Here is a 26,974-nt window from a genome sequence, read left to right as displayed (position 1 = left end):
TAAAGCTCATGGCCTTGATCAATTTGCCGACGGTTTTTGTGTTTGGTGAAGCGCAGTCCTATTTATTTTTGAACCAGCTGAGCGGCAAGCTTTGCAATTACGTGCTCTCCAGAGCGAACTTTGCTCTTTCGCAGAAATCTGTTGGTGTTATCGTCGTTGTAATCTTGAAGCCTGTTGCGCTTTGTCCGCAAATTTAGAGGAAGAAATTCGCATTGATGTCTTATTTGAAATCGATTTTGGAGAGATCAGTCCTTTTTGGGCTGATTTTTTAAGTTTTGTTTGAGACTGAACAGAATGGTACATGTTGTATAAACTAAAAGCGATTTTGGTTGTAACATTTGAATTAAAGACGAACTGCTTTTTTGGAAAATCGTTTTTAAAATTCTAAAACTAAATAACAACTACACAACTTTGTGACGTAGCTTCTACAAGCTATATTAATTGAATTATATTTAATGTTAGGTGTTAGGCGCAACAGCAACTTAACCATACCACAGCACCCTCTGGTACGCTGGGGATTGTTTTCTATTTCTATTACTGTTTATAATTGTCTCAAATGTCCTCTCGATCACATACAGATGGGTGCAAATCGATTAAATTAAGTCTACTTTAATTCGTTCCCCTGTGGCCTTGCATATCTGATAGGGTGGGTGCTTTTCAATCGATAAGGATTACTTATTACCCATTAACATGCATACATTAATAGCCCGCTAATGTATCCTGTGGTTTGTGCAGTACCAAACGACCTTAGCCAACAACACTTATGAGCCGGTGATGTGAAACTAAACCCTATTGGTTTGTGTTTGATAGTTCGTGCTTGAAGGTTTCTTGTCTAAAGTTGCAACAGCGTCATCTAACGTTGAAATAATAATTCTCATTTTTCGTCGGTCTAAAAAAAAACCGCAAGCAACGGTTAGGTGCGCTACTGCTTATGTCAGGATTAAATATATGCTCTGTCATATAAGTTATGAGGTTTACTTATGAAGACTAATGCAGGGTGGTAGCTAGGCCGAGTAGTTTAAGTTGCTGGTTTTAGGCACCAGTCATTTCGATGGCGTGGGTTCGAATCACACCGCTTCAAAGCTTTTGAGCGTTATTTTTTTCGCCAACAAATTTCAAACCTTGAACACTGCCAGTTAAATAAGCCACTATTGAAATATTGTGCAGAGAAACAACTTCGTCGTGTTGTGAATGGGGTTAGGAGGACATTAGCAGAACGATATCTATCCAGGGTTGCCATACAGTCCTTAATTCTACGATTTGTTTACAAAACTTCTATCTTTTTCTTCCAGCATCCGGCGTTGCGTAACATACCAAAACACGTTTTTAAGCCGAGATTTTGTGACGTCATATAAAAGGCCGAGGAAGGAAAATACACGTCACAGGGTATTTAATCAAATCGTGAACAGATTGTTTCTGGCAAAAAAATATGGCATTTGATATGTCATGGCTGGTATAAATGCAAAGACTTGTTGAATAACGTTTGTTTCGTTTCGTATAAAAAAATATTTTTCGGTTGTCCTTATTTGGGGCCCAAGTCGATGGCTACCCTGTGTATACCTAAGCTACTTAAGAATTCGATGGAAACATAAACAGGTTAAAATCTGGTTTTCAGCATGTAGATTAAAATTCATAACCCCATACCTGCCTTCCCATCAGGAGAATAAAAGAAGCAACTGACATAAGCCAACCATATTGCGCACAAACTCAACTTGCTGGTGCATATGAATTATTTGTAACTTATTTCCCACACTACATTTTACAACCACATCGAATTCTCTTAAGGCGTTCTTTATGTTGTACATCTGTTTTATATATCATTCCCGCAAATGCTTTCTTTTTACCTTATGTCACGCTGTTTTAGGAACTCGTATTCAGTGAATGTGACTCAAATAATAAGAGATGAAAATAAAGGGTCAAGAATGTAAACAGCTGTTGCCGAGTGGTTCATCATAAAACTTTTACACAGCTGCTTAAAGCACAGTCACATAATTGACCAGTTTCATAACGTAACTCATATAATCGTTTGTCAAACATTTTGTGTCTTGTATTATTAGGGTGGTTTTCGTGTAAAAATTTAAACCATATAGAATAGGGGTCGGCAACCTTTTTTGTACTGCCGACCACTTTGGAAACTAAAATTTTATCGCGGACCGGCCTTCCAAAAACTACAAATATTTAGCATCGCGGTCCGGCCTTCCAAAAACTACAAAGTTTACAACTTTACACCCTCTCTCCAAAGAATGAATAACATTACCAAAACACACAACAGCACAAAAACACAGGTTACTCCCGTTCAATTACATCGCGTGATGATAGAAACCAGACTCATTGTTACGTAACAGTATTTCTAGATTGTGATGCTACGGTCGAATTCATATGTAGGTTAATTTGTGGCACCCGATATTCAACATATTGTTATCACACAAAAAAGGTAATTGTATTTACAAAAGTACTACAGACTTTTCAGATGTGTAAGGACAGGTCTCTCACCGCATTTACATCCAAAGCAAAAATACGGTAAACCGCAGTTAATCCTGACCCGTTTGGACCAGAAAAATTGCCCGGATTAAGCGAAAATCCGGCTTAACCGATGTCGATCAGTTAAAGCCTTACCATATTACCAATATATTGGTACCTCAAGTTTTGTCCGAATTAGGCGAAGATCTGGATTAACCGAATTCAGTTGAACCGAGATTCACTGTGTCCCTCATGAACCGGGCATTACCCCCTTTGGAATTTCAATGTGCCTCAAAATTAATATATTTTGTCACAAAAAACTGAATAAAGTTACAGACTTTAGGCAACACAATTAATAGGTTTAGGCAACGCAAGGTTTAGGAAACGCCATTCCGTTGTATATAGTTTATGCTTATTTGAACCCAATTACTTGATATCGTAATCCATCCATAAAAGTAAGAATGTGTAAAAAATTCCCGCCTTTTGCCAAAGTGTTTGTCGGCGCCCTTGATGTCCCTAAAAAATAAGCTTTTAGTTTTTCATCATATTGAGCATCTGGTGCTTCACACAAGACCTTGAATGGATTCCATCGATTTTCGAGGAAGAGGTTTGAGATTCGCTGCTGTTCGCCTTATTTCGCAATTTCGTCAGCCAACCACGTCGAAACTAATTGGAGTAGAATCGATCCTCTGTCCAGGGCCGGGAAAAAGGCGTACCAACATATGGCGGAAGGAGAGGAGACCATCGACGAGTTCATGATTAAGTCAGATGCGTTTCAGTTTCGGTATTGTGCAGGAAGGGGAAGCTGAGTTTGTTGGTATTCGCAACGGGAAGTTTAAAAATAAAATCTAAATCTTTGCCTTAAACTTTTATAGTGTCTATATTTGCATTTTTTTACTGACCTAAAGATATTACGAGTAAGGCCTATTTTACTAGTTTTCCTGCCGCCTTTCTGACATTAAAGACATTTTACTTATTTTATATTGTTTGTAAACAGTTGAAAAAGCTATCATACGTAATAATACCTGCGGTGTTTTTCAGTTCATGGTAATAAATTTTCTATTTTATGTTTCTACAACTTCAGTTCTTTATGGAAGTTTTTTTTTCTTTTTCTGTTTTGTTTGTAAGGACCTGTGTTGCTTTGACGTTCGCATATGCAAACCTATTAAAATTCCAAATTTTTATATTCAGTAGTCAGGTTTAAGTAAAAATGGGTAAAGTTGCTTTGAAATCACTTCTGTTTCTGCTGTTGGCTGTTATTGCCTTAAGCCATTCTGCATCATCTTCACAACGATCGAAGGTGAACGGCAAAGGAAAACAGAGTCGACAGGATGACATCAACGTCATTTCTACGAAAGATTCGACAGTGGTAAGTAGACACATGGATAACTATAATAACACATTGTGTATAATTTCAAGCTACACAATAAACCGTAGAAAATAAAAACACAAACCATGTCTGTAGAAGTAAAGTATTTACGTGAAAAATCCCCTAATCCTAAAATACATCTTCAAACGTTTACCCTTATTACTTTTTGTTATGATTACAAGCAAATTTATGTGATCATTTTCATTGGCTTAAAAACTCTATTAACCACGGTTTAGCATTAAGTGTGCGTATATATTTTAGTGTTTCAAGTCGTACCGGTATTTTCGGGCCAGAGCTTTATTTTGGATAAAACGGACTTTATTCGGGCCCCATGTACGATACAGACAGCACATTTGTAATTTATTTTTGGAAAATCTAACTTTTGGTCCTCATTCAGTTTTTTATGACGTTTCAGTCTGGTTTTGAGTCTGTACTTTCGTATTAGGATAAACAAACGAAAAAACGCGTATAAATCCCAAACACCAGAATTTTTTTTCAAACCGTTCGCAACACGTAACAGAGAAGCGACGCCTTTAATGTCACGTGATTGTAGAGTATAGTCTTAACTACCAGTTGCCCTCATCTATTATGGAAGGGGCGACTCTGCGCTGGGAAGTGTCTGAATATTTTATAAAGCCGTCTCAGAATTTACAGCGCACCTGACAATATGCTTGCCGGCTGCGCGACAGCTGCTGTTTTTTAGTCCGGTGTTCCCACCTATGACTGATGTTAATTGCATTTTTATTTAAATTAAACAGGCTGGTACTCCTAATTTAAGCGCTAATTATTTTGTGTTAAGATATTGACTGTTTTTGAAGCACAAAGCAGCACAATTGCAAAGTTAAAATAGGTTTTTGCTTTAACTTTGTATTTGTCCTGCAGTATCAACAACGTTACTAATACACTGACATTTTACTCATATTTGGCGTCTTTCAAATACACGTATTTGAATCCTGTGGTGTGTAAGAAACAACATCGAGTTTGAAGAATTACAGCAATCAAAATCTTTGTGTATAGATTCTTTTGTAAAAAGCGCTGTTTTTGTTTGACATAATTAAAACAATTTGCAGGAAACATTTATCGTAGACAAGTTTCACAATGTGTATGTATTTTATGCCTATATAATGGTAAAACTATATCGCTAAATCAAAACTTCTACAACTATATTAAAAATTTAAAAACATGACTCTGAGTATAGTTAGATTTTAAACACGAAATTAAAAAACATTTTTTACATATATTTCCTTAAGATATATTTCCTTAACAATACAATGCCTCAGTAAACCATATTTAACATTTATTTTTTTGAACCAGTCTAGTTTAGACGGTGGCCGAAGAAGTATTGTTCACAAAGAAAGTTATGCCAAGACGCACCATTGGGGTTTCAATCGTCACCGGGATGCGAATCTGTGCCGCTTCAAGCGATGCTTTCCAGGTCAAAAATGCGTGGTCGAAAGAGGACTTGCCAAATGTATGTGTCGGGTGCACTGCAAAGCTGTGAAGAAGGTAAAACCACAATTTATGAGTATTTCACTTTACTTTTTTTTGAAAACCATAGTTACAATAACGTTTTTTTTTTTATTAAACACATTTTGACAACCGGTAAAAGTCAAGTCATTCAAATTTTCTTCTATTATTTTAGCCTGTTTGTGGCAACGATGGCCAGTTTTACACCAATCCGTGTGAAATGCACCGAGCTGCCTGCCTCTCGTCACGGGACATCTACGATTCAAGAAACAGGGATTGCTTCTACAAACGTGAGTTGGTCGAATCTAAAAAGTTCCTCCATACATTCACGTTCAAAGTTAGGTTAAATTTATAAGTGCTCATCAAGAGTGTACTAAATGTTAGGTTTTTGTAATTACTTCTCGTTTGGTGCCAGATTAGTGAGCACTCAAGTTAATTTTTAACAGTTCAGTTATGATATTCGTTTGTAACTACATCAAAATTGCTTTTTCGTAAATAGTTTGGTGTGTACAGTGGGTTATATGTTGTATTGATACAAAACAAACAGGTTCTTAGTTTATTTGTTTTTGTAGAGTCGGAATGCAACACTGAAGACTTCCTTGCCATGCAAAACAGTCTTCTAGCCTCAATAACATTTGACCAACCGGAAATGCCTACTAACCCCAAACCCAGCAGTGCTCCTTTGCGGCGCCAGAAGCGTGGAGCATCCCATCACCACAAAAAGAAGACTTCATCATCTCCTAAAGCTTCATCCACCCCACATCCAATGGATGAAGCTTTAATGCCATCAATCCAAGCTACATTGGACGACAACGCAATCCTTGCCGAACCACTTCTTGCCCAAGACCCACTTTCCGCTTTGGAAACAATGCCAGTGAAATTTGATGACGCTCCACTGCTCGATGATGACTCAATCCCAAATGACGACACGATTGGCCACGTGTTCAGTGAGGTCACGTTTGAAACTACTGAGCAGACAGCCTTGAACCCATCGCCTGATAGCAGAGAACCCCCGAATCAGGATGACATCATCACTAGTGACGCGAGAGGTGATGACGTCAAGCGCTTGTTCCGTTCGTTGGATCTGGACGAAGACGGATTCGTGGGAAGCGAAGAAATCCATGAGGTATTGAAGTTTTTTCAACGGCAATAAGAACTGTTCTTGAGCTTATAATAGTCTATGGCAGTGGTTCTCAACCTTTCGTGGACGGTGGCCCCCAAAAAATAACTTTTGGGCTTCGTGATCCCCTTCAAGTAACCTTGTAAGACCTGTGGCCCCATTAAAAATGCAGATGGCAAACTCTTTAAAAATGTAGTGTTGAAATTTGGTATTAATTTCGGCTTTAAAGTGGTCGAATAGAGTAAACAAGAATCTGTAATCATGAAAAACCTCAATATAGAGTCTATATAGACGAATAGTATGTGAAATAGCCGATTAAATTAGGGAACAAAGTTAAAAAGAAAATGGTTTTTAATGGGTGTTTCTGGTGAATCTACAGCCGTGGCCCCCGGAACACAGCTCGTGGCCCCCTGGGGGGCCATGAACCCTGGTTGAGAACCGCTGGTCTATGGACAGTTTTGCAGAAATTTATTACCTAATTTCGACAGTCGTTATTTTCGATTGTTCATTTAGAATTTCGCAACACAAAATAAACTAATTGTTTTATGCTGTGCGGGCTATATATGAGTCTTGCTTGTAAATTTGTTAGTTTTGGCAATCTCCTCTGAACCTAAACTACAAACATTCACCGATGCATGTGTCTATTTAACATCAAAGCCTAAAGATCTAAACCCCTTTTTTACATTACGCTTTGTAGGTCACCCTAATGGAGGGATTAGAAGATAAGCCTGCTGTGATTCCATGTACCCTTTACCATCTTCTGCACTATGCTGATGGAAACGACGACCGTTCAATCGATCTACTGGAACTCTTGTCCATTTTCAGTAAGTTTAAAAAGCTGGAAGTGCTTTTGTTTTGTATTTTCTATTGTTAATCCTTGTTTAGAAGTTAACAAAACTAAGGGACAAAATGTTTTGGGTTTAGTTGTTACATAATTTTAGCGAAATTCAATCGAAAACGTTTTAATCATACACGGCTTGTTTCAGAAGAAAAGTTATTTTAGACGTGTAAAACGCAAAAAATGCCTTGGTGTGTCTGCCTTGAGGTAGTCAGTTATAGTCTCAAGTTGGATGTAGCGATTTTTAGACAAAAAACAAACAAACATTACCTGTTAATATAAACTATAACGTCCTAAACCTGTACAATTTATATATTGGGTAGAACATTTGTAATTAGTTTGAAAAGCATGAAATGTATATTTAATGAATGTAACATACACTTATTGCATGTTAGCGTGATTACTTGCGTGAAATGCATCACTCTTTTTAATGCCTTCTTTATTTGTTATGTCAATTTAAACACCGTGAAGAAAAGTATGTAGGCTTGAGAATCAAAATTTCATACGCTTTCACTTTTTTGATGTAAGGAAATTTAAAACTCCATCAAAAGTTTTAGCGCCACAGCAAAGTGGTAATTCGGTAGCGGTTTGTTAATTATTCATAACCACATGGACCTAAATTGGCCAGGACTAATTGCTAAAATCGATATTCAAATAGACGTTTTGGCAGTTCCCTTGCACTGCCATACTTTGATGTAGACATATTTCTCATGTCAATGTTTATTACTGCACCGTTGGGATATAGAATGATTAAGTGAATTGCGTTTGACAGATGACGATTGGCGGAAAATCTGCCTCTTAACAGACGTAAACCGGTTTAAAAGCTGTTGCGTGTTTGTGGTATTAAATAGAAACGTATGTCGAATCGAACTTAAACCTCTCACACAAACAGATGTTTAATAAATTCCCCTTAAATGTAAATGCAGACTGGAATTATAATTGACATGTGCATTCTGGGTTTTTGGTTAACATTGTTTAGCTATGTTTCACCAAAGTGAAGCATCTTTAGTTTCTTATTCAAATAGAATATTTCAAGCCGGAACAAAACTGCAAACGAATATAGACTTTTATAGTTTTTAGTTTAGTTTCTCAAATGTCGCTGGTCTTTTTCGGGATTATATAAAACATTATAAGGTGTAGCTGAAGCGCGTTTTGGTATTGTCCACCAATTGTGCCCTTCACTGTTTTTGCGCTCCACAACGTTTTACCGTTGTACAGTTATTTCCAGCTTGGTGATTGTTTTTAGTGCTATTGTGTCGCTATGTTTTCTTTCACCAAGCGTATTTAACTCAACTCAACTCATAATGAAGCATCGTATAGCGGCATATATTTTATTGGAAAGCCAGAAGTTTTGGAACGATAAATTTACTCACAAAAAATTATTCATATAATACTGTAATGTGTTCCTGGTGTAAGCAATGTAGTTGTTAAGTAATATATGCAATGTATTCTGTGCACATTTTTTTGCAGCATAAATGCGCGTTTCACAGTTATGTAATTTTTGTTCCAGACATAAAATACTCACATTGAAAAACAGTTTGACCTTGAATTGAAAGTCCGTAGCGCATTACGTCACGTTTTTGCTCAAGAGAACGTTAAATTATTCATTGTGTTCGAAATAAAGCTGCCCTTGCATGAAGCTGTTGCGTCATATAATCTTGGTGGTTTGCTTTGTTCCAAGAAACGTTGGCGTATTTTCTCCTGAATTTTTTCATTGATCTTATCGACCTACTGTGACCCAATCAGGGGTTGACCACGATATTAAACAAAGGTCCAATGTTATACGAAGACCCCATTTAACACTAAGCTAAAGATTTGAGATGTATCGCTATACTTGGAATTATAAATTAGGGGTGAAACACTTTTGTTGTGTAAGGAATCTCCCGCACACAAAAGAATATTCGTGCTTCTAATCAGTTGGTTATTTCAATAGTTTACTAACGTGTTTGCTTTTACAAAACTGACGATGCTTGTTTATTTAAGGCGAATTATATACATATACATATATATGAAACAGTTTAAACATTCTTAATTTAGTATTTTGTCCATATTTATGTGATAAGGAATCCCTGTTTCACAAACACTTCCTTTGTAAAGCAACACAGTCTCCTAAAACCGTATGTAGCCTTCTTCAGTTAAGATGTTTGAAAGCAAATTTTGTATAACTGCTTGTGATATTAAAACGAGCATTAATTGTAATATTACAAAAGTGTTGAAACTTTGCAGATGTGACTGTTCTTCATTTGGACGATGACAAACGAGTGCTGGATGTTTGTTCCAATGCCGGGGCTAGCTTGACCTTGCAATGTGACATTCAAGGGGAAAACAGCCCTGTGTGGAGAAGATATAATTATGATTTGAGGCTGTACGGTGCCGATGGAATCACTGTAAGTATTGCATACTATTTGCTCTGTTTACACTGCAATTAATGTGGTTCGTGTATTAGTAACAGAATGAATGTGTCGTGTGGGTTAAACCTTAAGCAAATAGTCATCAACGCCAAATCATTGCCCTATGGTGCGACGTTAAAGCATGTTAAAAGAGTTTTAGAGGACTGTACATTTTTATTGTCAGTAACTTTAGTTTTCTATTTGAATAAGGAAAAGAAGATATTTATAAACGAAATACAAGCAGGACTACTTTTTCATTTATTTAAAAAGTGCAAAATTATATGCACAAGTGGTTCCTTTATTGCTACATCAAAATACTTTGTTGTACTCAGAAAATGAACTTACAAAATAAGTACTCTAACGTCAGGGATGTCATTCCAAAATCTGAATTAGTTTTTTTTTCTGTTTTTGCAGATCGACGGCAGTTTGGTTTATTTCAACTCAGTTGACCCATCAGCCGCTGGAAACTACACTTGTCATGCGCGAAACCGACCTGATATTTTCCAAGTTATCCGTCTTTCGGTGTTTTCACCACCAACTGCCCAGGTAAACCCAAGTTAAACAGTAAACGACTGAATTATCCGATATTGTGCTATGCTTAAATAAGTGTTATTGTTTGAACCAGTGGTCCTAGGACGATTGAAATATGCAGTTGCAATAGTGAAGCATACACTTATGTATCTAAAACGTTGTTTAACAATATTGCGTCTGAAAATCAAGGCAAAAAACTCGCGATAATTACAACACCACCTTTCGAAACAGACAACATGTTTTTGACACAGTTAATGGTCTATATTTTGGTTGGGTTGGTAGGATATTAAGTTAAGCTGTAAATTCGTTTTTGCAAAGTGCCTTTATTTTTTAAACTACAAAAAAGAAACTTTACCGCAATCAACTGTTACTGGTCGTTCAAAAGTCTGCATCTCTTTACTGTACATTTAAGTGAAATTGCGTTTTGGATTATAGGTGTTTCCCCAGACTCAACACCGTCTCGTCGGCAGCAGCGTCACAGTGACGTGTCACGTGAGTGGAGTTCCGCCCCCACGAATCACATGGTTGGTTAATGGCGAAGGACTAGAAGAGACAGACGGTCGATATATAGTTATGGGTAAGCTGTGCATTGATTTTGTTTTTTCAATGTTTTTCGCAATTAATTGCGGACCACAAGTTTGGTTTAGTGGGCGTTGTAACTATACAATTCTGGGCTTACTCGATGGAGTTGGACACACAATAGTATACAATTAAATTGTCGAGAAACATGTGCTGTCGGATGCCTTTACCGTTTTGCTATTGTTTATTTTATAAAATAGTTGCTACGACTGTAACCTACTTTTGGAATTGCCTTCTCTTTATTTAGGTAACCACACTGAGATCCATATTAACTCGGCGGTAGTGTCCGACAGTGCTGCCTATAGTTGCTTTGCCAGCAACGCAGCGGGACACAGCGAAGAAATTGCAGCTGTGTTTATTGAGGAGGAAAACGACATGTCAGGTGTGTGGGTCAACTTTAAACTTGATTTAACATTTTAATAAAAAAACAATATCACAGTATGAACCTGGGTTTGAAACCATTCTGCTCAGGTAGAGTTTAGTTCATTAATAGCCTTGTTTCATTTTGAAATATTAGGCCAGCTTGTCAAAAATCCAAACTGCAATTTAGGTGTATATAACATTTGTATGTAGCTTTCCTATGTGATCTTCTAATCTTAGAACTACTAATCAGAAATCCGGACTAGCAATCATCATCTCTTTATTCGTTGTGTTTCCAATTCTAATGCATTCTGTTTGGTGATTTGCAGTTATCGATTCGCGAACCCAAGGAGCTTACTTCGCGTTTCACGACGGTGGATTTTTAATTGCAATTCCGAGGTCGTGTGAGGTCGTTCGTCGTGTTGCGGCCACTGAGACTGTTCCAGGCTTGTTGCGTCAGGTTGGTTCTTTGTATTTTTTTCTAGCGTTTATGCACTATGTTAGTTATCTGCAATTAAAAAGTATATTTTATTCACATTTCGCATAACGGCAGAGTATCAAACTGAACTTTTCGGATATCAAAACAAATATTTTTGGATTTTAGGATATATATGGATCTAGACCAGTTGAAACTTATGACGTTTGTTGTGGGACATTTAAGTACCCTAATTTTTTTTTACGAATAACGGTGATTTTTTACCTATGTTTGACTTGTATTTGAAATCTCAAGTTATGTTATGAAACAGCTCAAGTTTGTATACCTTCGTTTTTTGTTCCAATACTTCTTAATATTCATGTCAATAACAATTGATTTTGTGGCGATGAATAGTGTACAATTTCCTGTATTGATGACACACATTGAAACTCTTACATTCGAAAGGCCTAAAAATTGATTCAAAAATATTTCCGATTTTTCAGAACAAACTTTGTCGGGCGAGTTTGACTGACGGTTCGCGTCGCTGCACCTGGTCATCGGCGGTTGCAGTTGGTGCGAGATTTGTTTATGCCGCACAGCCACTTGAAAACCGTATCATAGTAGTCGATATCACCCTTCAAAGAGTGGCTGAAGTGATTGCTACCGATCCTCTACCAATCACCATGCAGTACGTGGCCTCAACGGATCAGGTATTACTAAAATAATTTCAAAACCGTAGACACCTTTGTCCAATGAAATTGATCAACATAAAGTGCCATAAGCAGCTTCCAACGGTGGTTACCACATTTAACCATCTGTTTCAGTTGTTTGTTTTATGCTGGGTCGACGAATCGAGAGATCGTTCCACGTTGCAAGTAGTTTACGCAGCCAGTGTACCAGGCACACACTCTGCCGCTCAAATCCAACCGCTAGACGGAGGAAACCGCGCTGATTTTTCAGTGTTAAATTTCTTTGTTCCGCAAGAGGGTATTCTCAACACCAAGTCGCGCCACGGATTTGTTGCCCACAAAAATGAACAGGTTAGTAGAAAAATGTTGTGCGGTTATAGCAGTTGGTAAAATGTGTCAAGAATGCATGGATGTTTGTAGTTTTGCCTTACGTGTCACATAAAAACAGTTGCTGGCGTTTTATTCAAAGCATAAAAAATGCATCTCATTAGCACTGAATATTGATAAAGGATAAAGAAAAATAGTTGTCAAGAAAGTAAAAATGTTGGCATTTTTAATTTCGTTTGCTTGTGCCACAAAAGTTTGTTGCCTTCATTGCATGCTTTTCATTCAAAACATATAGAACTGCATCAAACTTTCACTAGACGTTAATGAAGGATCATGAGCCTCTAATAGGCTTACGTTTTCTTCATAGAAAGCTAAATCATTTATAATATAATCATACATCCATAAAAACAAGGCGAAATTATTTGATACAAAAAGGACAGTTGTATAAAGTGATAGCAAAAATTAATATTCTGCCCTTTTTCCAGACAATATACAAGTTTGACTTGACGACTTTGCTTTACGATGAAGATGTGATCGACCTACAGATCTACAATTGCGTTCCAGAATCCTTTTCATATCAGCCAATCGGTGGCCAGCTTCATGTCACGTGTGCTACCGGTGACGATAAACCTCCACGAAGTGTGGTTATCGACTATTCCAGCAGCATGGTAGTCGAAGTCGACCACGGTAAATCCATTTTTGTGTCAAAATATATGTTTTTAACTGAACAATTTTTGTTGAACATCAATTCATAACTGGGATTAGCCCTGAAGCATGCAGACCACATTTTTTGTGTTTGCTTGAGTGTATTTTTACATTTGTTCTGTAATATGGCCCTTGAAGTTGGTTTTATTTACAGATTTATATTGTATTGCATTTATTAGGTAGCGGATACTAACTAACACTCTTTAAATTCTTTGTTAGGTCTAGCACAGCAGCCTTAATAATAGGATATTAACCAGTAATCGATAGGTTGAGAAATTGACACTGATCACTTTGCCATATGTTTATGATTAAAGTTGGCAGAAGAGGTGCGGTTGGACAATTTGTGTGTTTTGTGCAGATGTGTCCGACTACAGCAAGGAATATGTATCTAAGAGCGCTCGCAACATGGTTAGAGTATTTCCTCATGAACAAGAGCTGATCGTTTTCAACGTGTCAGCAGCTGGGCAGCTTTGCCAAGATGTGGTACGTTGAATATGCAAAAAGTATTTTAAAATTGTTTTAAATTGCAGTTGTTATGTCATTGTGTTCACGCGACGGCAATGGCATAAATATTAAGAACAGTTTGATTGTGGTCAATAGACCTTAAGAAAAAGTAATGTTAGCTTACCATACCTCTTTAAAGCATCTATAGCGATATATAGTAACTTGTCCTATGGTAAGACAAAAAATACTTTCGTTTTGGAATTCTTATAGTAATTAAAGCATAACAGGTTTAAATGAAGTCTAAACAGGCGTTCACTGTTTGAATACCACTACACAAATTTAATCAATAGATGTTGTGCTCAGGTTTTTTTTAAGGTTTGGTTTGGGTGACCGCTAAGTAGTTTTAAGAGACCGCATGTGTTTCATTTAAATACCAAAAAATAGCCATATTTGCTAAAACGAATTACTTATTAGGCTACTGGCAAATTTTGGGAAACCGCTGGAGAATTTTTTTTCCGAAACGGTCCCCCAAAACACCTTAAAAAACACTGGTTGTGCAAATATAATATCATTCGTATATTATGGTTTAGTCTTAATGAAATATTCAATTTGTTTAGGTGCTTCACACAAACTTTGCTGTTGCGGACGTTGCTTTTGAAGAGAGCAGTCGAAGTGGAAGTGGTGCCACCGTTTATGTCTCGTCTAAACACCAAGGTAAGTTTTTGTAAGCTTTTAACCGCCAGGTGGTGCTACAGACTCAAAAGCAGTAACCAATATTTGCTGAAAGAGTTTTTGAATCTATTATGAGTTTTTTTTCTGTTTTTAGGCGATCTCATGTACTTAAACGCAGCGACGGGATCTGTAGAACTAATTGACAACCTTTCACAACCATCAGAAGTTAATCTCTATCCCTGGTCTGCCAACAATCGACAACTTGTCCCCAGTTCATGGTAGAGAAACCTGTTGAAAACTTTGATCAACATCATGATTTAAACTTTTAAAGAGATTCTAAATACTTTTTTGACCACTTTTGGTTTGTTATAACCTAGCATGTTCCGTTAATATATTTACTTTTTCTAGGTACGATCGTCACATTGCCGTCGGTGGTCGACATGGCATTGACATTATCAGTGCTGACGATAACGAAGTCGTCTGCCGCTTGAGTGACGTTACCGGCACTTCGGCGATTGTTTGGGCCGACGGAGAAAACTAAACTGCCAAACTTGACGAACTTGTACAAAAGATTAAAAACAAAGACCTAATTGGGTTTATTGTGCTTACTTTGCAGTCCACTATGCTTTATCCCACACCCATTTAACTAAACTTTGTGTTGTTTTGTGCGCTTCTATTGCTGGTTACAATGCTGGCGCATGTAAGTGCTTGTTAAAGGCACAAAACTATGTTGTTGTTTTTCTTTTGTCAATTGCTGCAAATGCTTTTGTACAGGTCATCCAAGCCACTTTAAAATGTGGTGCAAACGCACCAAAACCGTTGACACACAATCTACATGTGCTTTTAAATTCCAATTTGTTTTGGTTTCACGAGCGTATTGTGCCATCCCACATTCTTGCAGCTTTACACTTGTTGTTTTTCACGTTGTAAATGCTCTGCTGATCAACGTTGCAATGATGGAAAGTTATGCTATACTGTGAATACATGTACTTGCCGAACCGGTTCAATTCATTTACCTTGTTTAAAAACTACATAGAAAATGGTAAAATAAGTCGAGACAGTCCCTAGGAAAGCAGAAATGACTTAATGGAGAAGCATAACTGGTGTTACTCCAAAATAATCGTAGCATTTGTCGTATCGCGAGCAATTGCGGAATACAACTGTGTGAACACAACCAAACCAACTTAATACATAATTTCCTCAGGCATGTATACAACTACTCTGTCACGTTTGTTTAGAAAAAATAATAGTAAAGTTTGACGTCATTGAAAGCAACTATACATGTTAGACTAAAACAAGTTACACGGCTAATACGTAACCAAAACTGCAAAACTTCTACTGTGGTGCAAAAACGGCTGTGATTCCATATCATATCATATATCCATCACATAATATATCTTTTCTTCGGTTGGATGTTTCTGCACAAACACAACCCTCAAATCTTTTGGAACAAGATCTAGTCAGGTGTTTTAAACACATCTATAAAGTGTTATCCTCATTTTCTCGTAAAAGGCAACATTTTTGACAAAAGTTTGTATAATACATTCCGTTTTCCTAACCCAAACGGATAGAGATTTTGTACATAATGAGAAGCAAGAGTCGCTAATTCCGTTCTTCAGCAGCTTTTTCTTTTTCTGCTCCCAGCATGTCGTGGTAGTCTATTCGGTTGACAGATGGTCTTGACTCATTGCACAAGTTTGTGTTGCAGCATGAAAATGTGCAGGATCTTTATAAAAAAATATGTTATAACATCTTAATTAAATTTTTGTAACAAATCCTTATGTACTAAAACGCAGCACAACACCTCGAAAAGTCATTTAGTGGCAAATAATAATTTTTTAACGCTTTTATTGCATTGTAAGCCGCATGTTGATGAGTTAAAAATAATGTAAGCCGCGCTAAATTTTAAGCCATAAAACGGTAGAGTACAAAACTTAAAAAATATGGGCATATAAAAATTCGTATTGCTTACTCTATTGACATTTTGACCACGTAGTTGTCGTACAACTCATCCTCGTATTCGTCCCAGAGATTGCCTTTTAACCTTGTGCAAGTTTCGAAAGCACAGTCATGGGGTCTTATCACATAGTCCCTTTATTTCTCTCGTCCCCTTTTCCTTCAATTCTTAAATAAACAGAAACGGGTCAAGTGACTCGATGGCCAATGTTTGGCTCTCACTGGCCCGGTCGCGCGCATATTACTTTTGTTTATGTTTATGTATTACTATTTTGTTTATGTGTTACTATTTTGTTTATGCAAATGTTTTAATGCCAAGCGTGACAAATAAAGTATTGATTGATTATGCACATTCCTATCTGTATCGTCGCCGAAACTGGAACTGAAAATTCCGTATTCTTACCGCGTGTGTTATAATATAATACCTGAACCTTGAAAACGTTAAGTTTATCATGTACTATTTAAAAGAAGACTAATCAAAGTCCATTAGTTCGTTTGAAGTGAACAAATTTGTGACATAGTGTTTTTCTAATTTTCATTTTCTTCCAAATACATGGGGTTTCATTTGACAAATCGCAGTGAAAGGGAAATAGTTGTTTTTTGGTTTCCGTTTATGGCTCTGGTTCTGCAATCTAAAAGTATACAGAATTTACTTAAATAATGAAACACAACTTTTCTGTGTTGGTAACACCACACTTGATGTGGCTGTAAAACTTTTTATTTTCTGCCAAAACCGTAATTTACTGATCGATCGGTTGGTTTAACTGATTCAGTTATTTGGAGCGATTTTATTCGACAAAAACTGCAGAATTGTACTATTCGGTTTAAAAAAATTGGAACCGCATAGTTTAAGATCCAAATTCTCCGGGTTTGCTGTTCTGAATTACCCATACGTACGACTTACACTTAAAGATGAACTGGATTGTCAGTGTTATAGATCCATCTCCGTTCAAACATTCTTCACCAATGGGACATTCCATTTCTCTCCAACTTTTACTACCTCCCCGATTTGAATTAATATCATACCCTACTATGCATTTAACGCCGTGCACATTCCCTATCACGGAGAGGCAAAATATTGCAAACAGACCGAATTTCATCTTACTTGAGGGTTAGCCGAAAATAGCTGAAAAATTTAAATTCGTACGATTTTAGCGCCCGTTATTTCGACGTTTGTAAACCGGCATCTGTTTAACGCATCAAATATTCAAGCAATATTAATGAATATTAGTTGGCCGCCACACACCAAATAAAACACAAAATGAAACATATGCTTAATAAACGATCTTCGCAACTGAGGAAACTGTTACCTATGCTTATAATTCGTACACAATCACAGAAGAAAATATCATGCGTGATAATTAAGTAAGCACACAGTTTAGACATAATTTCGTTTAGTTTAAAGTGCGCATAATGTAAGATTTTCGACATAAATATTAGCGGTGCTAAAGGTCTTTGTGCTGAAAAGGATCGAAAGCTAAATTCAAAAGTTAAGTTTTAAAATTAAACACAGAAAAAACACACATCAAAACCGAGCCTAAGAAACTATTTTTGACTTTAGCAAAACGTAAAATGCATCAGTGTGACACTAAACTTTAGGTAACTGGACTTGCTGCCTGCCAAAGCGTTTTACCTTTGTGGAGTCAAAGGCCGCATTGCTGTGCTAATTTAGCTCGCCATTGCATCCTGAGTTATCCAATACAAAGTTCATAAACCAAATTTGGTCATATGGCCAAGGTTATAGTTTTTTTTAGCTTTCAAACCATGTCAGTACGTTTGTGCTAATGCTTTCACCAGCGTTTGTCTTAAAATGTGTTTGTCAAGAAAAGACCTTCTATGCTCTCGATTGTACTTTAATTCGATTTGCACGCTTTAAGATATTGCACGCTTTACATTTATTCATTTATTAAACGCGTACTTTTACTTTCCGCTACTAAGGTTTATTCCCCCAAAACTATATCCCAGCCTCAGAGGTATAATACTTTTTTTCATCACCAAATGGTGTATAGCATTGTTTGTTATCTTTATGTAAGTATTACAAAGTTGCCTTTGAAACAAAGTTAATTAGGTTTTCTATTAAACGCTTTTTTATGTGGTCGATACAGAACGTTTTCTGTTGAATATATTTCCTTTGATAGCACTCGTTGTCATAAACACAATCATGCCAAAAAAATGTTTATTATCGGGGACGACAGTTTTCAGTGCCCCTCTTGATCATCAGTTGCTTTCTCTCATTGTGGAAGGTCGTTGTCGCTTTTCTGGATGACTTTGGCAGTTTGCTTGTTGCACAAGTCAGTGTTGCAGCATGCCAATGTACAGGAACTGAACAAACACAACATATGATTAACGACCATTACTCTTCCAGCAGTTTTTACTATAAATAAACGTCGTTTCGACGTTTCATACAAGACGGCTTGATTGGGATAATGGCATATCTTGCAAGACAAATTTCTTATTAGGCAACAATTGCAACAAAACAGCGATAACAAGATCGTGCGGCTGCAAACTCGTACCAACGGATTGATAAAACATAGTTCAGTGTTGTAAAAGCCGTTGATTTTCGTAATGATAAAAACTGCTGGAAGAGCAATACTCGTTTATAAATTATGCCTGGCAGTAATTTTGTGTGAAAACTTATACCCTGATTATAGTGGTGAATTACAAAAAATATAATTTGTGTCTTTATGCAAGTGCATAAAAATTACTCTCACCTAAGCTCAATTGTTTTAACGTTGTCGTTGTGACATTACCTTGATTTAAAAACACATTTGACATTACGAAACGCGTAAAATATTTTTTTTTATAAGGTTGACATATTTTATGGCAAAAAACGTCTTTCTTACCTTAGTGTGAAATCTTTAATGCCGCCAGCATAAAACTCCTTTTTGAATTTAATCCAAAGTTCGTTTGAAATATCCTCGCATGTATCATTGCGGCACACATCAGATCTTCTGCACATTCCGATTTGTATAGTCGCCGAAACTAAAACAAACGAAACATTATTTATTGGCGAAAATTACTTCTTGTGTTTTTACGTTTTTGGTGTAGTTTCCCACTAAAACCAATCAACAAGTTGGAATTTCTCAGTAAGTTATTTTTATGATGAAGGTTTGTGCTACGCATTGTATTTATTGTCTTTATACGATTAAAAATATTTAACTTTTTGCCTAACTATTTAAATTTATGACCTTTTCGAGTAAAACTTAGATCAACAATTTAGGTGGCCCTGACTTGTACAATTTCCCCCTGTGCAAATTTTTTTGCCGGTTAAGCCACTGTGTCAAACCAACCCAAACCTATTTAAAAGTTATCCAACCAATTTTGCAAGACCACTACTTGAGTTACTACAATATTTGTTTAATTGAATCGTGTATTTCCCATATTCGTAACTATTCATGCGCCGAAACTAACTGTGCCAATTATTTCCTTTTGCCAATGTTTCGGTTTCAGTTTCGGTTTTGTTAATTTTTTGGAAATGCCCATTAGGGCAATGCGCTTTCTGATTTGGCTATTGTAGGTCAAATGCTTTCGGCCGAACCTTACAAAGAGTTGGCCTTCTTAATGCCATTGGAGCTTTTTCGCATTAATGCGCTAAGTGTCGAGAAACTTATTTAACCCGCCATAAACTAAAGCAACGGGCCCTTTTGTTTGTAACAGTGTTATTGGGTTGTGGCTTACTATTGTCAAAAGCACATAAAAAGACCCAACTTTTATTCTCAACCTTTTCTAACTGTAATCGTTGAATTTTCTCGTTAGAAGCGTTGGAATGCATATTAAACAGTACTGCATTTGGACCCGCTAAAACTTGTGCTGAAAGGCTTACTATGATCGTGATGTTATCATTGAAAAGTAAGACAAAAGTATAAAAGAATTATCAATGTTAAATTCTCAATAAACGTTGAAGCATTAACTTAATCACTTGGATCAATTAAGTAGACTCTTTTTAATTTAGGCAAAAAAATTACATTAGGGGTTTGGGCTCGATTCTTATAAACGTTACCACCTACCGGTAAAAAAGTAATAGGCGGTCACTGAAACGCTTCCATCTCCACGCAAACATTCTTCATCTGCTAAGCATTGCAGCTTTTTCCATTCGTTACGACTTACCCAACTGCTCCTTGCATCATACCCTTGCATGCATGTAACCCCATAAACAGTGGTTATCATGGAAAGACCAATTAACATCAAAATCAGTACGGATTTCATCTTGACAACTGAATGAAACGAACACAAAGTTTTGGCTTGTTTTATTTTTGAAAAGTAAAATTTCTACTGTTTACTATCCAATGATAAGTTTTGCACTAAAGGCCGAGCTACATTTACAAGTTTGGAAACACTCAAATTGTTGGAAAAACTACATTTTTGGGTGTCACTAAAGTTGATTACTTTTTATTGCAAGATCGCTCCATATCTATAAAACAACAAAAAATGAAAATAATGTCTTTTTTGCCCTCCACTAACTTTTGAATGGAGTAAATAAGGAATTAAAAGTGAAGTCATATAAGCTTAGCCCCATTGCACAAAAAAAAAACGCAATATTATTGTTCTGTCACCCACACGCTGGGTTTACGTTTCTAGTTAGCATATTAGGACTGCAATATATACTCAAGTCTAAACTGACGTCACAAACTAAAATACATTTTTATGTTAACAAATATTAGTTACTTCAATTTCCAAATGCATATAACCATTTACACACCACCATCTAATTTTAATTAATGAGTTACGATAAAACACACAGGGTGAAATTGGCAGACTAACCGATTGCATACATAATATGACAACAATTCTTAATATCAACAACGCAGCTAGGATTATACAAACACGGGGCTTCAACAAAGGTTTAGTAAACTGTTGGAATATGCTTCAGTCGTGCAACCAATAGCAATCCTAAACATCAAATCATCTACCCCGACGCAGCTAAGGCAACACATACAGCGTGTAGTTAAAAGGAAATGAGTCTGTCTGTGTTGCCATTACACCTTGTTGAATTTCGCCATACTGGGCAAATTTAAAGCAAATGTACGTACAAAGCACTAACGTGGCCTAAAGTTGTCTGTCTCTCTACTCTATCAGAAATGGGTAGCTGTACTTCGTATACGAAGCTAATACATTCAGCATTTACTCTACATTGTGCCATTTTCTCTATGACCACTGGTAAGAAGCATTCAGATTTACAGTCTGTCCAATATCACGTTGTCATTTTATTATTTCCAGCACTTGTAAAGTTGAGTGCATGATCGTAAATAGGCCATAAGTGCAAATCTTATCAGAAAGCTGTCAAATTTAATGCATCGCAAAAAGGCTTTGGAATGTTAACACTAAAGCTTCAGTAGTTTCCAAGTTGGTCAGGGAAAGCACTAGTTTCACAATCAGGTTTCAGTGAAGCGCTGGAACATACATTTTTGATGTGACATTCTCACCAGGACCAAAAATATGAATTGATTACTTTTATTCCATGACACGGGTTATAGAAATTACATCTTATATATATGTATATATATTGTATGTACACTCTACACCTAAGTTCACGAAATTAAAGCGGTTATGTACCATGCTGTGGTAGAGGCGTATGGAACATGTTAAACAAAATGTTTATTGGCCGATCTTCCAAACATATTTACAAGCTATAACTAAAATTTTCCCATACGCTTAAAACCCGTGGGAAACAATTTTAAAATGATTTGTTAAATATAATTTTTCCAAAAATTAAAAAGAAACTGAAAACCACTCCACCTACTCAACAATAGCCGTATCCTCAAATGAATTATCCCAGTTATTTTTAAAACGCTCATACAAAAAGACCAACTAAAAAGCCCTTAGAAATGAACCAGCAAACATTGCGCAATGTTGCATGCAGAAACCGAAACGAAAAAAAATCCCAGGCGCTTTCGGTTTTGAAAAATGCACCAAGCAAAAAAAATATTTGTGCTCTGACGCTTATCCTGATACATTTATCCATTAACAGTTAAATGTGTGTCATGAATTTGAAAGTCTAACTTAAAAACACAAGAATGATTCTTTACCGGTAAAATTTATTCACTACAATTCTGGCCCATATTCTTCATTCTTATTCACGCAATACAATGCAAATTGGGGTAAGAGTCCGAAAGTACATGCCTAGTCCGAATCTTGAATGGAAGGGAAAATTACGAGTAATGCATCGGAGTTTCGTTGGTCAAAAATCTAGGTCATTATGCGGTTTTCAAAGTTTCGTTTTCGGCCTTAGCGAAATCCAAGTGTATGTACTTATTTCCCAAACTTTCAATTTTGGCAGTTTGAAGCATTATAAACTTATGCAGAAATTGCTGCATTTAGAAAAAACGAGAAAACGTATCAGGATGTCTAAAAGTTTTAGTTGTGATTTATGTCATAAAAGTTTTCTCCTACATAACCAACACAAGGTTGTTTAGTTGTGCTAACCATTGGCGGGATTCCAATTTTTTGTCAGTCGGTTTTATCACAAAAGTTGTGATTTTTCGGCTGGTAACCAGTAATGCTGACGGGTTCGCTGATGTCATAAAATTTCGTGAGACGGTTCTATAGAACCGGTGCGAACCGGCTGAATCCCACCACTGGTGTTAATCGTGCTGACCAGCATAAGACATGTTTCACGGGAAATACAAAAAAAGTATATGAATCGATCAACTTGTGTCTACAAACGATCAACTTGTGCTTTTGTCGTTCTCCTCTTAGTTTCAGTCTTGCTTTTTAACATGCTTTGCTGCTTATTGTTTTCAGTGACTGCTTAGCGTTTAGAGCAGTGGTTCTCAAACGTTTTTATTGTCGGGGCCAAATGGTAGTTTATTGTCGGGGCCAAATGGCAGTTTATTGTCGGGGCCAAAGTGTGTAGGCAAAAAAAAAACGAAACCTTAAGAAAATCACTAAAGATCATTACTTTAAAATACTAAACTAGCAATGTGCGGTGGTTTTCTGAAGTCTGGTGCGAGCCGCAAAATAAGTTGTTGGAAGCCGCATGCGGCCCTGTTCTGAGAATCACTGGTTTAGAACCTTTAAACATTTGCTACTGTTTATTGTGTCTTGCAACAAATTGATAAATTACAGTTATTTTCTCAAAAAAGAGCTTTTAGAAAACATTGCTGTTAGTGTATTTCTTCAGTGTTGTCTTCGTTCTCTTCCTGCATGTCGTTGTAGCCTTTCTCGATGACGGAAACTGTTCGTTTGTTGCATAAGTTTGTGTTGCAGCATGCAAAATCGCAGGAGCTTAACAAAACACAAATACAATCGTTTTGTTTAATTTCAGTGTTTCATACTGGAACGGAACGAAACAAAATAACGTTATCCGTTCTGTGCAAACGGAAATTCGATCTGGTCCGATATTTCGTTTCGGTATGACCAAAATCAATTTATAACGGTATTTTTCGGGATTTCGGTCCTAACAAAAGAACATATCTTTGTAGTCCTTATGATGAAAAAACGGCCCAAATAGACGCAAAAGGAGAAATGCAAAACGTTTCGGCAAATGCTCATGTCATCATCAGTGATAAACGGGTGTAACTGATGTGGCCTTGATATCATTGATGATGCCGTGAGCATTTGCCGAAACGGTTGAAAAATAAACATGCCGCTTTTTACGTCTATTTGGGCCGTTATTTGAATTATTAAGAGTATAAACTAAAACAATGGTTACGTATATACTTTTATTTAGATCGCCCACGTAGTGTAGGCTGGAACTAAAAAATTATTCAGACTAGTTGGTAGAAAAATATTTTAAAAGCCCTTAAAAAAGTTTTAAAAAATCTTTTAAACGCAAAAGCCTATCGAATAAAAATTTTTACGATTTAGTTATGGATAGAAGCAGAAAATCAAGTAAGTTTATCAAACAGGTGTTGCTTACTTTACACCAATATTGTTTACGTGGTTGGCGTTCATCTGTACATGGTATTTTTCCCATAGTTCGTTGCGGAGATTTTGGCAAGTTTCGGTGGCACATTTGTCTGGTGTTTTGCACAATCCGATTTTCATTGTCGCTGGAACTAGAAAAAACATGATAATTTGCTATCACTAATAGTTGTTGATGTTTCTTTGATCTTAGATAGAATGCTACAGGTCGAAAATAGGAAGATCAATTCATAGATATTTTTTACAATTTTGTTAAAAAAGTAAACGAAACGTAAAATGAATATCTTAAACTCACTACGCTGACACTAAACGTAATTGTTGCGAGATTAATCTTCGCCCCCAAAGCTGCTAACATCCAGTTTTGTTTCAATATTACGGGAAGGATTGGTTAGTATAGCATACAAAAGGCAAGTGGTACGCCAGGGGTTTTCAGGTGAATCCGAGTAGCTTTCTGTTATACCTAATTCAAGTAACATTTCTGCTCAACTGATCCAACAGATCAGCCTTGCTTTGTACAGAACCAGTTGGTTTCAACCCTTGTTGGATTTTGTGCAGAACCAGTTGGTTTCTAACCATTGTTGGTTTCATAAATTTGCTAGTGTGGGCAAAAAGGACTCCCTATAGTGGGGGTGGGCAACCTGCGGCCCGCGCGCCACATGCGGACCTTGATTCAAGGTTGTGCGGCCCGCGGAGACACTTGAATTTGAAATGTACTGACAAACGAGTCCAACTGTTTTTATATTTTTGAGCAGATTAATGCACCGATGCTATTTTTTTGCGACCTGGCAATATGTGGCTAGAATCAAATGCGAATTTTACTTGTAGTTAAGTATATTTGGTAAGCAACAAAGTAAAATCACCTTGTGTTATATACAGGTGCGGCCCGCGAGCTCATTTTGGCATTTGTTTTTGGCCCCACAGTAACAAAGGTTGCCCACCCCTGCTCTATATTATTCAAACTGGGTTTAAGTGGTACGCATAGAAAAAGTCGTCAGGTGACACGCTCTAAGTAAGTTATAAGAGAGAACACCATTGCATTATTATCCCGGCCAGATGATGCTAAACAAAAGGATGTGACTCAATTGTATTGTAATATTAATATAACACACACATATATATACATATAATTACCAGTAAAGATTAAATAAGCTGTGATTGAAACTTGTCCGTTTCCACGAAAGCATTCTTCACCCATAGCACATTCAACTTCTGTCCAATATTTACGATTTCCAATGTAGTAATTAATATCATACCCAACCATGCACTTAACACTGTGCACAATCCCTATCATGGAAAGGCATAATACTGCGAATAATTCGATCTTCATCTTGAGGTTTGACTAAAAAATCATACAGCAGAACGTTTAGGAATGTTGCACAAAGGTATTTTTTTAAAGTACAATGTTTCCATGATGCACTGAACACATCGCCTTATTTTCATGTCTAACAACGGTTTCAAATCAGCCAAAAACTGTAACATTTTGAAATCAGTTTCAGCTTAAACAAATCTATATAGCTCCCAAAATATTCTAGTCACCATCCACGAAAGGGCGGTAAACTACCAATGCGCGTTTTAAAGATAGGAAATCGTGAGGAGCTTGGTCGAATGGACCGTTGCAAGAGGGCAAAGCTAATACTGGCAATGTGCTTAGAAGAAACTTGTTCAAAATATTAGCTGCTAGTAAAGCTTTTCTAACACATTAAAGTTCTTTGATGAAACCTTTTAGGTCGAAACAGTGTGTACTGTCTGCAGCTGAATTATCAATCAACAGCAGCTTGCTTTTTTACTTTTTTTTACTTATTCTTCGGATTCTGTGACTGTTATGATTTTTAAAATAAATGTTTTCGTTTTAGTACCTATGAGTTTTGGCAAATAAACGTCTAATAAGGCTACTGTTTATCTTAGACCAATCGGCAAAACATTAAAAGTAACTTCACACAGCCAGTGTCTATAGTAGTATACATTTGCATATTGCATTGTAACCAAATGCCTTTTCTATGCATTGTTTTGCTAGCTCGCACACACATAACCACGGTGACTAACTAAACAGCTATCTCGGGTAACGGCGTAACGTAAAATAGCCTCTGCATTTAAAATGTCAATTGTTCAACCGAAGCCGACATACGGAGAGGAAGCAATCTTTTCAAGCGCTTACAGTTGCTGTCAGGAAGAGGTAACTCCATCACCCCACAACAAATGTCAGAATTGAAGCATATACATTTATAGTTAATGCCTGTTTTCCGTTGTTGGTAAGACTGTACTGTTATCTTGTTGCACATGAGTCTTGCTGCTTTTATAGCATCTACCTTACCATCAGACAATGTTGCCATATCTTAGCTTAAAGTTACTGCGATTTGTGAATGCAATTTACTGCCAACATCGTTTATACATGCTGATTTATAAATTTCTTCTGACTGCAGGTTCTTTTCATATCTCTTAGACTATTGTCGTTGGTACTTACAGCGCTTACAACCCTCAAACGACTACGACATAGGCTACACCACATAATACTTGTGGTTTACTTTAAATAGTTTAAAATGGGTACTTGCAATCACAATACCTATTGCAAGTATGTGTAATATCCCTACCGCGAAACGTATCGTTTCTTTAATACAAAAACATTTTGATTTACGTCTGTATCTGCCTTTAGAAACGTATCTTGCTGCAACGTATAAGTAAAGTGCTGAAGAAAATTGCAGTTAAGTCGTACACTTTGATGACCAGCACCGACTATATAACAGTTAATGACAACCAGTCATTGCAACAAACATTCCGTTTCCAAGAACTAG

The 26,974-nt window shown here is 36.7% G+C and overlaps 3 protein-coding genes across 3 annotated transcripts; 1 reads left to right on the top strand and 2 right to left on the bottom strand.

Moving 5' to 3' along the window:
* The first annotated feature begins 3,633 nt into the window (after positions 1-3,633).
* On the top strand, positions 3,634-15,377 carry LOC145233186 (follistatin-related protein 5-like). Its single transcript, XM_080097863.1, has 17 exons — positions 3,634-3,829; positions 5,144-5,335; positions 5,472-5,586; positions 5,869-6,422; positions 7,114-7,240; positions 9,481-9,641; positions 10,059-10,190; positions 10,611-10,752; positions 11,002-11,136; positions 11,444-11,574; positions 12,033-12,239; positions 12,354-12,569; positions 13,031-13,232; positions 13,609-13,733; positions 14,312-14,408; positions 14,521-14,644; positions 14,775-15,377. Exons 1-17 carry the CDS (start codon positions 3,671-3,673, stop codon positions 14,905-14,907), a joined length of 2,952 nt encoding a protein of 983 aa, XP_079953989.1. The 5' UTR covers positions 3,634-3,670; the 3' UTR covers positions 14,908-15,377.
* Positions 15,378-18,449: 3,072 nt separating this feature from the next.
* On the bottom strand, positions 18,450-20,531 carry LOC145234771 (uncharacterized). The gene is made up of 3 exons (XM_080099496.1): positions 20,330-20,531; positions 19,166-19,304; positions 18,450-18,644 (listed from the first exon to the last, which is right to left on the bottom strand). The coding sequence occupies exons 1-3, from the start codon at positions 20,526-20,528 to the stop codon at positions 18,554-18,556; spliced, it is 429 nt and encodes a 142-aa protein (XP_079955622.1). The 5' UTR covers positions 20,529-20,531; the 3' UTR covers positions 18,450-18,553.
* Positions 20,532-23,334: 2,803 nt separating this feature from the next.
* LOC145233012 (uncharacterized) lies at positions 23,335-25,545 on the bottom strand. The gene is made up of 3 exons (XM_080097676.1): positions 25,317-25,545; positions 24,181-24,319; positions 23,335-23,546 (listed from the first exon to the last, which is right to left on the bottom strand). Exons 1-3 carry the CDS (start codon positions 25,510-25,512, stop codon positions 23,426-23,428), a joined length of 456 nt encoding a protein of 151 aa, XP_079953802.1. The 5' UTR covers positions 25,513-25,545; the 3' UTR covers positions 23,335-23,425.
* Positions 25,546-26,974: the final 1,429 nt, after the last annotated feature.

The sequence above is a fragment of the Phallusia mammillata genome, chromosome 6 (genome assembly GCF_965637545.1).
Source record: "Phallusia mammillata chromosome 6, kaPhaMamm4.hap1.1, whole genome shotgun sequence".
NCBI classification, from domain to species: domain Eukaryota; kingdom Metazoa; phylum Chordata; class Ascidiacea; order Phlebobranchia; family Ascidiidae; genus Phallusia; species Phallusia mammillata.
Note: the sequence above shows the minus strand (reverse complement) of the source record. Positions and strands in the feature narration are given on the sequence as shown.